This window comes from Oncorhynchus tshawytscha, linkage group LG18 (assembly GCF_018296145.1).
Source record: "Oncorhynchus tshawytscha isolate Ot180627B linkage group LG18, Otsh_v2.0, whole genome shotgun sequence".
Lineage (NCBI taxonomy): Eukaryota > Metazoa > Chordata > Actinopteri > Salmoniformes > Salmonidae > Oncorhynchus > Oncorhynchus tshawytscha.
Genome location: NC_056446.1, coordinates 15,510,131 through 15,522,190, shown reverse-complemented (window position 1 = coordinate 15,522,190; position 12,060 = coordinate 15,510,131). Strand labels below are relative to the sequence as shown.

The 12,060-nt window shown below is 39.3% G+C and overlaps 1 protein-coding gene and 1 long non-coding RNA gene across 2 annotated transcripts; one reads left to right on the top strand and one right to left on the bottom strand.

Annotated features, from left to right (window-relative positions):
* The first annotated feature begins 670 nt into the window (after positions 1 to 670).
* Positions 671 to 2,302, top strand: fabp7b (fatty acid binding protein 7, brain, b). The gene is made up of 4 exons (XM_024377982.2): positions 671 to 833; positions 968 to 1,140; positions 1,417 to 1,518; positions 2,015 to 2,302. The coding sequence occupies exons 1-4, from the start codon at positions 761 to 763 to the stop codon at positions 2,063 to 2,065; spliced, it is 399 nt and encodes a 132-aa protein (XP_024233750.1). The 5' UTR covers positions 671 to 760; the 3' UTR covers positions 2,066 to 2,302.
* Positions 2,303 to 10,201: 7,899 nt separating this feature from the next.
* LOC112218070 lies at positions 10,202 to 11,998 on the bottom strand. Its single transcript, XR_002948555.2, has 4 exons — positions 11,919 to 11,998; positions 11,263 to 11,326; positions 10,572 to 10,670; positions 10,202 to 10,383 (listed from the first exon to the last, which is right to left on the bottom strand). It is a non-coding gene; the product is annotated as an uncharacterized LOC112218070 (long non-coding RNA).
* Between the last annotated feature and the right edge of the window lie 62 nt (positions 11,999 to 12,060).

The window sequence follows — 12,060 nt, the reverse complement described above, 5'->3', positions numbered from 1 at the left end:
CTTTAAGAGGGCCAAGTAAAAAATACGATTGTCTCCTAATAGTATTCATACATGCACATGCATACACATTCATCACATATTTAATCAGTATAGTCAGAACCCGATGTCATGCTATGAAATAATTACTGTAACCATAGCCTACTCAATAATGAAATACACGAATGTTCCATTTTTACTTTCCTTCAGATATATGATACTGAAAATGAATAGCTTTCTCTGCCTGAAACATGTGACCTAGTCGAATGCACACAGAGTGCATAATGGCTGTCCTCAATGCAGAATGCCCATGCGACTGTTTGAGTGGATTAATCCACTAACGACAAAGAATTATCAAACAAGCTCTGATTCCGGCTGAGTATTTTCACACACCTAGATATGACACATTCCTTTTACAGTCTGTCTTGCAGAGGGCAAGGAGAGTAGTTAGTGTTGTGCAGAACATTCCTCTAGTAAGTCACAAGACGGATCTGCAACTGCAGTCGATGCACGAGCAGTTGATAAATAATAGTTGTAATTTGCAATGAGTAGGCTGAGTCAAATCTTTGTAAAGTAAAAAGCGAAATATAGCTTTAGAAGCGCTCAACGCCAATCAGAAGATAGAGAGTATCTCCTAAGCCAATGGGAAGTAATTATCCGCCCCTTATAGGATGCATATTAATAAGCCCCAAACAAATAACGTAGGTGTACGGGAAAACGCTCAGACTCATCAGTATTAACTTTACCTCAGTTCTCTTATTGCACGGTCCTCTAACTCTTCATCATGGTTGATGCCTTCTGTGCCACCTGGAAACTGGTCGACAGTGAAAACTTCGATGAGTACATGAAAGCACTTGGTGAGTTTTTATAACTTTAAAAGTATAACCTAATAATAAGACAGTTTATTTATGACTTATATTTGATACATTACATGATGTATGGTCGTTCGCATGATCACACCTCTTATTAAATTTTTTCCTTAATTTCGCAGGTGTTGGTTTTGCAACAAGGCAGGTCGGAAATGTGACCAAACCAACTGTTATCATCTCAAAAGAGGGGGACAAAGTGGTCGTAAAAACCCAGAGTACTTTCAAGAACACTGAAATATCATTCAACCTGGGGGAGGAGTTTGACGAAGCCACTGCCGATGACAGAAACTGTAAAGTAAGTGCTACAATGTGGGATTTATGGTCAAAATTGGGGATATATGCACTGGACACTACTCAGCGATAGGCTTTGGGCAGTTGAAACCGCTCATAATTTTCACTGGGTTTGAGAAGCCTGTTACAGTACCCAGTCCAAATTTGTAAGAGTAATATGATCTGAATTATGTTTTGGATGTTGTATCCCTTGCTTGATAGAAGTTACAATAACATTGTAATTATATGTAACTAGTTGGTGAGAGCAATATTCTGACCTATTTTGCCCCTCTGTTTGTAGTCCACTGTGAACTTGGATGGCGATAAACTTGCGCACGTTCAGAAGTGGGACGGCAAGGAGACCAAGTTTGTGAGAGAAATCAAGGATGGAAAATTGGTCATGGTAAGAACCTTACCGAGTTAATTATGAAATGTGAATTCCTGGGTAATATGGATGCTGAAACAAGGCGGTGGGGCAGCAAGCCCACTAGTAATACTACTGGTGGAGAGGGTATTTCTATGCTTGAAAGCCTTTATTCTGAAGTATAGTTGTCAATGTAGAGATGTGAAAATTAGTATAGAAAATGTTCATTGTCCTCATCAGTTCAGCATGATGACTGCAGTTATATATCTATTTTTTTAATGCAAGTTTGCAGGCTTACCTCTAATTGTCCATATTATGCATTTATCATATTATACAATTATCATATTAAATGGTAATTTCTGGTGTGACCTGGTGGGATGTATTTAGCTAAATAGAAACTGGAGTCTTATTTTTATCACCATAAAACGAGCAATATCTTACTTTTAATAATGATGAATGTTTATTTACACTCTATTTTTCATGTTTGATTTGCTCATTTCACAGTGATTTATTTGTTATTTTATCTGATCCACAGACTCTCACATTTGAAGACATTGTGGCAGTGCGTACCTATGAGAAGGCATGAGCTGGGAGACATAACTATTTAAATCATTTGAGTCCATTTTACTGGGAGACAGCCAATGTTTACTTCTTTTGTTTTACTGTATGCTGACCGTTGCACTTCATCCTTCCAAATGTTTTATGACATGGGCTGGAAATCTTTTTTTTTAAAGACATTTTTATATACATTTCTTTCATGATAGATCATCCTTTGTAAACATGTGTGAAACATGCTGAAATAAAAAAATTAACTCAAAAAGTATATATTTTTTACTCTGTTATTTAAATGACTGTTTGATACCCATTGACTGCACAATCTCCTCAAACTCAACATATTCACTCAGTCAACATATTTACTCACTCATGGATTGAGCAAGTCTGTCTCGGAGACTGTCAAGTTATCACGTGTGTAGGCTGGTTTGGTATATATCTCACAGAGAGTAAAACCCTCAAACCACTATTTGTCATTTTGAGGCTTTGTAGGCTACCTATCTGTAGTCCTACAAAACAATAATGTTATATATTAGTTCACACATGTAGTGTTATTAACTGTTATGTAACAAAATATGACCTAATCAATCCATTATAATGGTGTTCCAAACTTGCATTGAGATTGAAACAGTGCTTAGCCTTAATATGTAGGATCTTCCTGCATTGCAGGATGTTGTTCTCGTAGGTAAGATCCCATGTCGTGTCTGCCCCAATGTATTCATTTTATGACCATTCGATACAATGTATCAGCAGAAATCAAGCTCACATCCCTTGGAAGTCCATGTTGAAACAATGTTGCAAAAAGGGCTTTGGCGTATGTATGCCTGCGCCAAAGTCAAATATAATTTTAGTAGAACTGCGCCAAGCGACCTCAGCTCTCTCTCTGAAATGTAAACTAAACTAAAGTGCTCCCGTGACCGCAAAGTTTTCACAACCAGGAGCGGTTAAAGGAGTCACATGACCGCCATACTTCCTGTTCGTGTTTGCTGAGAAAACTTATACGGACGCATTTTCGCTCACATTTTATGAGCTTCATGTGAGAGTATGGGCGTCGTGTCCCTTCTGGTTGGGCTGCTGATTTACGCGGCGCCTCTTGCACCTATGGACACAAACCCACCGTCGCTGGACCAGACAGGACTGGCAAAAAGTGCTCTTCACTGACGAGTCACGGTTTTGTCTCACCAGGGGTGATGGTCGGATTCACGTTTATCGTTGAAGGAATGAGCATTACACCGAGGCCTGTACTCTGGGGAGGGATCGATTTGGAGGTGGAGGGTCAGTCATGGTCTGGGGCGGTGTGTCACAGCATCATCGGACTGAGCTTGTTGTCAATGCAGGCAATCTCAACACTGTGCGTCACAGGGAAGACATCCTCCTCCTTCATGTGGTACCCTTCCTGCAGGCTCATCCTGACATGACCCTCCAGCATGACAATGCCACCAGCCATACTGCTTGTTCTGTGCGTGATTTCCTGCAAGACAGGAATGTCAGTGTTCTACCATGGCCAGCGAAGAGCCTGGATCTCAGCCTGGATCTCAGGGTGAGGGCTAGGGCCATTCCCCCCCCAGAAATGTCAGGGAACTTGCAGGTGCCTTGGTGGAAGAGTGGGGTAACATCTCACAGCAAGAACTGGCAAATCTAGTGCAGTCCATGAGGAGAAGATGCCCTGCAGTACTTAATGCAGCTGGTGGCCATACTACATAGTGACTGTTACTTTTGAACTCCCCTTTGTTCAGGGACACATTATTCAATTTCTGTTAGTCACATGTCTGTGGAATTTGTTCAATTTTTGTCTCAGTTGTTGAATCTTATATTCACACGCTGTACAAAATATTTTGCCCCTTTTACTTTAAAAAAATGTAGGTAACTATTTGCATCAGCTTTTTAAGTAAATCCAACAAGGAGGATCTTTAAAGTATAATATACTTTACTTTTAGTGTATTACGAACTCAAATAAGTGAAGTGCAAACTGGATCTCAAAAATTCCTTTCATTCAACTTCATTTTATCAGGTTCAGAACAGTTTTTGTTTGTTTGACCTGCTTAAATCCCAGAACTTATGTTATAAGTTTGATATACTTAATGTAATCCGTTACAGAGCTAATATTGTACGTTTCATTTGCTGAATTTACTCAGTATAGTAATTTATATTCTGTTTTATCTACAAATGTTTTTTGCTGAGTTACTTATGGTACTCAGGTTAGTAAAATGTATTTTAATTGGGTTCCTACTACTCAAATATGTGCAGTTGAAGTAGGACGCTTACATACACTAAGGTTGGAGTCATTAAAACTTGTTTTTCAACCACTCCACAAATGTCTTGTTTTTTGTAACAGTATTTTTATTGGAATTTCACAATTTTCACCCATATTAAGAGATACAACAACAGAGACAAAGCACACAGAACAAAAACAAGAAAAACAGCACCCACTTACACATATCTACGTGCATATATATACACACACATACATATACCCATGATTATACACACACATACGCATACATACACACACGCACACACACACATACATACATACACACCCATACATACGTACACCATTTTCCTCTTCCCGCTCGGTGCTTCTCTCACCCCATCACCATCATTGTGTCTCTCAATACATACATTTTAAACAAACTTACAAACAGAAATTAAACAAAAAAGCTCAGTTTAAACCAAGAGGTTAGGTTCCACACATGGAACGTACAGTGTAGTTCTGAAATACATAGATCCCCGCCATTCTAAGAGAATCCTTGCAGCATAATAGCTGATACCTCAGGTTCTAGGTAATTTAGATAAGGTTCCCATACTTTGTAGAACTGGTCTGTTTTAGAATGCAATGTACATGTCAGATATTCCAGAGGCACCCATTCAAATAGTATCTTATGCCAATCTTTAATAGAAGGAACCTTATCACTAATCCACTATAAAAGGATGTTTTTCCTCGCTGCGAAGGTAAGGATGTTGTAAAGCCTCCTTTTACCGACAGAAGTAACATGCCTACTAGGGAGACCTAACAGTAAAGAAACTGGGTCCAATTCTAGATCAACCCCTAGGATCTTTTCAATTTCTTGCAGAACACCAGACCAGTATCTTTGTATTTTGGTACATGACCATAAACAATGTGTTAGGGTGCCTGTATCAGTTTTGCATTTAAGACACTGAGGGGAAGAGGAAGTGGGACTAAAAGCATGTCTGCGATTTGGGGATATATGCAATCTGTGTATTATTCTTAATTGGATTGCTCTAGTACGGTTACATATAGATATTGTTTTTGCATATCTCCAAATGTCCTCCCACATCTCTTCATCAATAGTAACAGACAATTCTTTCTCCCACACTTGTTTCACCCTCCGTGTGTTGACAGCAGAAAAGGACCTTAAAGTATCATAAAACAGACTAACAGACATTTTCATTTGTGGGAAAAAAAGCATTCTTTCAATGACAGACACATCAGGGTTACCAATTAAGGTGGTGCTCTTCAGAATATAATGTCTTACTTGTAGGAAGCGGAAAAAGTCCTGCTTTGGGAGTCGATATTTCTCGACCATCTGCTCAAATGACAACAAAATCTTATCAGCAAATAAGTAATTTAGCCTGCGTATGCCCTTATTAAGCCATAAGTTAAAGCCAGCATCCAGCAATCCTGGACTGAAATCTGGGTTGTTAAGAATTGGGGTAAGAGCAGAGGTTAGTTTGGACCTTCCCAGGAAGCGTTGAACTGACCTCCATACTTTGAGTGTGTTAAGTGTAACGGGATTATTGCAGTGATCTTCTACAGACTTGAAACTTCTGAAAAATAAAAGATCCTGTAAGGGGTATTTTGAAAGAGAAGTCTCAATGTCTAACCAAATAGAGGAGTCATCATTTGTGATCCAGTCAGAAATATAACAAAAGGTGGGCACACCATTGATAGAACCTGATATTGGGCAGGTCCAAGCCGCCCATAGAACTTGGCAGCTACAATATTGCCATCTTAAGTCTTGGCTTGCGTTTACTCCATATAAAGGAACTTAGCCATCCATTTACATCCTTTATTACCTTATTGGAGAGTAATACTGGGATCATTTGGATTGGGTAAAGTAGTCTAGGTAAAATGTTCATTTTCAAGAGGGATATTCTACCCAAACAAGAAATCGGGAGAGAGTTCCAGCGATCCAGATCCTGTCTTATTGTATCAAACAAGGGAACAAAATTGGCTTTGTACATTAGCTGGAATTTAGGAGTTACAAATATACCCAGATACATGAAACCTGAGGGAGACCATTTAAAAGGGAAGGGGGTAGAAGTATTAGGTACAGAGTGTAGGCTACCAAGTGGCATAGCCTCTGACTTAGTAAGGTTAATCTTGTAGCCTGAGAATTCTCTGAATAATTCAATAATATTAATAAGAGATGTAATTGAAGTCTCGGGACTAGAGATGAATATCAGGACATCATCAGCATACAAGCTTATTTTATGGTGAACATCACCAATGAGCAGCCCCTGTATAGCAGGCGTTACCCTGATGGCCTCGGCCAGTGGTTCCATAACGAGTGCAAAGAGGAGGGGGGATAAAGGACAGCCCTGTCTGGTACCTCTGTGTATAGAGAAGCTATTTGACCGTAGCCCATTAGTAAGGACAGCAGCCTAAGGATCATCATATAAAACTTTCACCCATTTTATAAAGTTGTCCCCCAGACCAAATTTATTTAGAGCAAATAATAGGTAAGACCACTCCACACGATCAAATGCTTTCTCAGCATCTAGGGAGAGCACAAGACCATCCACAGCACTTTGTTGGTAGGCTTGAATTACATTAAGAAGCCGCCTGACGTTGTTGCATGACTTACGGCCCCTAATGAAGCCAGTTTGGTCTCCTTTCACAATTAGTGGCAGTGAGTCCTCTAATCTTGTGGCTAGAATTTTAGAAAGCAATTTTCTATCCACATTCAGAAGGGAAATTGGTCTGTATGAGGAACAAGACTCTGGACATTTTCCCTTTTTGATAATAAGTGAAATGTTGGCTTCTCTCAGTGTTTGAGGGAGTTGGTCATTTGAAAATGAGTGGTTAAACATATCACGCAATGGCTCAAGGATCAGGCCATGGAACTCTTTATAGTACGTACTACAAAACCCATCTGGTCCTGGGGCCTTACCAATTTGCAGATTCTTAATTGCGAACATTATCTCTTCCTTGGTAATAGGGGCATTAAGGAGGGACCTCTGCTCTTCGGAGATAGTAGGGAGCTCAATCTTACAAAAGAAGTTCTCCATTAATTTGGGTGCATCCTTTGGCAGTTGAGGCATAAAGGTTTGTATAAAATGTCTTAAATGAGTCACTTATCAATTTATTTTCATATAAAATGATTACCATCAGAATCAGTAATAGTAGCAATTGACTGAGAGTCAGCCCTCTTTTTAGCTAGGTATGCCAAGTACTTTCCTGGCTTATCGCCATGTTCATATAGCTTTTGCCTGACAAATCTCATTTTCTTTTCAGCATCCTGTGTTAGGAGAGAGTCTAACGTTGATCTAATGACTGATATTTCCTTTAATAGGGCAGGAGTGGGCGTTTTAATGTAGTCCTTCTCTTTAGTTCCTAATTCACCCTCTAACATTTTTTGCTTTTCCCGCTTTTTCCGTCTCTTAGTAGCTGTGTATGACATAATCAGACCCCTGGCATACGCTTTACAGGTCTCCCAAAGGAGCGAGGGGTTATCTGTTGATTGAGAGTTAATAGAGAAAAATGCTTTAAACTCTGTTATAAAATATGATGTGAATGTATGGTCTTTAAGAATGGTTGTGTTCAACCTCTAATGTCTTGACCGTTTGAATGCCCCGTTGAGTTTTATGTCCAGGATCACCTCAGCATGATCAGATATGACTATGCTTCCTATCCTAGCAGATAAAACAGACTGCAAAGACGTCTTGGGCATAAAAAAATAATCTATTCTAGTCTGACATCCATGAGGTGCAGAGAAAAAAGTGAACTCTCTGTTGGAGGGATGGAAAGCTCTCCAGACATCCGCATACACCAGATCATCACAAATAGCTTTAAGTGACTTAGCTTGATGAGAGAGTGAAGCTATACCGCTGGGAAACTTATCAATAAGGGGGTTCAACAAGCAGTTAAAATCTCCTCCAACCACTGCAGTGTCTGAGTTTAATTCTGAAAAGTCTAGAAATGCCTTAGTGAGGAAATCAGGGGGGTGAGCAGGGGGAAGTAAATATTCATTATGGAAATGTTCTGCCCTTGCAAAGTACCATTAATTATAACAAAGCGACCAAATTTATCTTTCACACAATTCAAGACCTTAAGTGGTAAGTTCTTTTTCACCAGAATTGCTACACCTCTACTTCTGGATGTAAATGATGAGAAAAACACTTGACCAAACCCTCCTTGTTGTAATTTCAGGTGCTCCTTATCATCCAAATGAGTTTCTTGCAACAGGGCAATATGAATATTTTCTTTTTTCAAAAAAGACAGTACTTTCTTCCTTTTAATGGGGTTATGGCTCCCTCTAATGTTCCACGTACATACACGCAGTCTGTTATCTGCCATTGTATCTTGACCATTCAATTTCCAGACTGGATCCTACTGTAAAAGTGGGGTGGTACCTTTTTCCATGTGTTGAACTCTCCTCTATCTCACTGAGCATAAACAAAAAATATGAACCCTGAACTCGAACTATACTAAACCCAAAAATTAAACATGTAAAAATCCAAAAGGGGGTTTTCCCACTAGCTAACATGCAGGGGATTTCAACTCTCCAATGTAGACTCTTAAGTCCGCATTGCCGCTCAATAGCCTCATCCTTTATATATATATGGAAAAGAAAATCAATAGAAGAAGATTGAGGCTCTTCCACCTAAAACCAAGCCTGGGCACCAATATGGATTCACACATATCTCAGCCTGAGCTATAGCGGCTATTACTTTAGCAAGAAAAATAATAAAGATACGAATATTACTGAGCCGGAGTACGTGAGGACTCACACCACTGTTTCATGATCAGATTCAATCAAAAATAAACAAAGTTATTCAATGCTGTGGAGGTGCAGCTTAAAGTTATTTACCCGAGAGAGTCAATAAATGCAGCAGCCTCTTCACGTGTGTAGAGCTTTTTAGGTGATCCGTTGACCATCATCTTCAATGTGGCCGGGTACAACAGTGCGTAGTCCATCTTCATTCTCCGGAGTCGAGCCTTCGCCTCATCAAACGCTTTGCGTCTTCGTACAACCGCTGTGGAATAATCATTGAAGAATGAGACCTTTGGACCTTTATGTTGACTACCATCAGAGCCGATGTTTCTAGCCGCATCCATGACGCGCTGCCGTCAATGTGCTCCGCCATTTCGCGCACCTGTTTCTCAAGTGCTTTTATCTTAGCGTCCATAGATGTAGTTGAAGTTTCCACTGCAGCAATTCTTCCTTCCGCCTCAACAACACGTTTCACAACGCTCTGTATTTCAGCTGAATGGCCTGCTATTGCTTCCAAGACCGTTCTTATCTTAGCATCGATCACTTTAGTAATGTTATCAGTCATCTTTTGAATCATCAGGTCCATTGTGCCTGGATCCGCAATGGTGTTAGCTTCGCTAACGTTAGCCTGCTCCTCATGCACATCCACAGGGGTGGTGGTTTTGGTCGACTTCTTAGTAGTTCTATTGGGCATGTTGTCGGAGATTTTTGCGAAATAGTCGTCAAGACTCATTATATGGTAACTTATTTAGCCAATTCTACCACTTTTTCAAGCTAGGAGATTGTAAGAATATAAATTTACGAATGCCACGAGAGCTCGCTGAAACACCGTGTTCTCTCTACGGTGCCATTTTGTCCCCCCCACAAATGTCTTGTTAACAAACTATAGTTTTGGCAAGTCGGTTAGGACATCTACTTTGTGCATGACAAGTAATTTGTCCAACAATTGTTTACAGACAGATTATTTCACTTATAACTCACTGTATCACCATTTTTACTAGGATTAAATGTCAGGAATTGTGAAAAACGGAGTTTAAATGTATTTGGCTAAAGTGTAAGTAAACTTCTGAATACAACTGTATTCACAACTATACTTAAAAAGCTGATGCAAATAGTTACCTAAATATACTTGGGATAATTTACTACAAATGATTATTTATATACAAGGGAATATGCAAAAAGAAACAACAGTGTTCAACTTCAAACTTCCACATCTTTATTTTAATAAAATAAATGTTATCATTTATCATCAGTCTATACTGTTACAAACCGCCTTTATAGCACCTCCTTTTGACTTAAACAAGTCAAAACATGTTGGTGTATATTCGTCCAGCTTCTGCATAAAGGTGGACTCAAGAGAAACAGTTGTAATTCTTCTGAACTCGTCCTTAATCTGAGAGAGAGAAAACATCTTCTGAACTGATAAGTATAAAAGATGAACCAGAATGCTATTGGGAAACCCCTCCCAAAGCTTGTGTAGAGTGAGAATGTTCAGACTATTCTTTAATGCATATTGAATTGTAGATTATAATATTAGGTCAAGACAACAAAATATTTAAATAAATACAAAATTATACCTACATTGACTATTTTCCTTCGGCTGTATTTTGTACCCGAGTGGGTTCAAACAGGGTTGGCCATCTTTCATTGAAGTCCTTCAAAGAAAGGACCGCCGGATCCCTACGGAATTAAAATAAAATCAATATTTTTTTTGTGTATACATAAGCTTAAAACATTATTACTTACACATCCCATATGCTATCTCCTTTTAAAATAAGGAAGACACACATTGTCAATACCTGCCTGGGTGACATCGCATTGTGTAAAACACTAATAGGGCCCTATAAATTCCTTGTTCTTTCCCCCCCCCAAATACCGTTTTATTTTCCGGAATTCCATGTTAACTTTTTGTTGCCTAATGTGTTCAATCCATTTGGGTGATAAACAAATACAGTATATATCTAATACCTATTCTTCACACTAATGTTGGGTTACTGTAATAAAAATATCCTGTGTATCCTGTCAGAGGGGTACCGTGTATTCTGTTTAGATTTCTGGATTCCGTCGGAGTTTTCGGCATTGCGGAAATCAGAGCCCTTACAAGCCCTTATATGAGCTACAATGACAACACAAATATATTGTAACGACCCTGGGTTTATAAACGCGGACATCGACCCGGCCGCACGAGCAGGCTTTTGTGGCACAGTCGATAGCGGGCCCGGTCGAGGATTCGAGACATGCTTCCTGCTGTTTCATTACAATATTTACATACCATGCCAATGTATTCTGGAAAAGATGGTCTGTCCATTACCCAGGAAGGTCTGAATACCTATACTCTAAAGAAGAGGAGTTGTATTAAAATCTATGACAATGTCAGGAAAATAAAACTCGAATGACTTCAGCTTTAGATAGCTAGCAGAAACATCGCAATCCTAGCTGACTTGGAAGAGCTGCTTGTTATCCATCTTACTAGCCAGCCCAGTTATTTCATTTAGCTAGATAACTACTGCACAAGGTCAACGTTTGCAGTGCTGCCTTGAACATGTTGTGAAAATATGAACAACAAGGTTTCCGCAAGGACAAGTGTAGCTAGATAGTGTAGTTAGCTAGCTACGTATGGTGCTTTCCTGTTTCTGCCTGGCTAACTTGACTAGCAGGCAAATATTACATTGCAGGGGAACCATGTGTTCAGTTCTACTGTAATGTTTGCTAACGATGCACTTTTTGGTACGCTAGGTAGCTAATATGTTACATAGCGATTTCGGTCAATATATAACGTACACAAAAATGACAAAGGTTAGAAACAGCGCCGAGGCGAGTAAATGCCCTGCTAACTTACTAGCTAGTAGCATGCTAGCTAGTAACATTTCGTCGAAAATATGTGTAGAGAGATCCAAACTTCATTCCAAGTTATAATTTGGTCCTTACCTGCTGCATGGCCTTTCCAGAGGAGAAAGATCAAGAGGAGGTCCATTGAGCTGGTTCACAATATAAGCACAATATAAGTTCAGAACTTGATCTAGCAGGTTAGTCCAACATAATAATGATATTTTGAATATCATATTTTTAA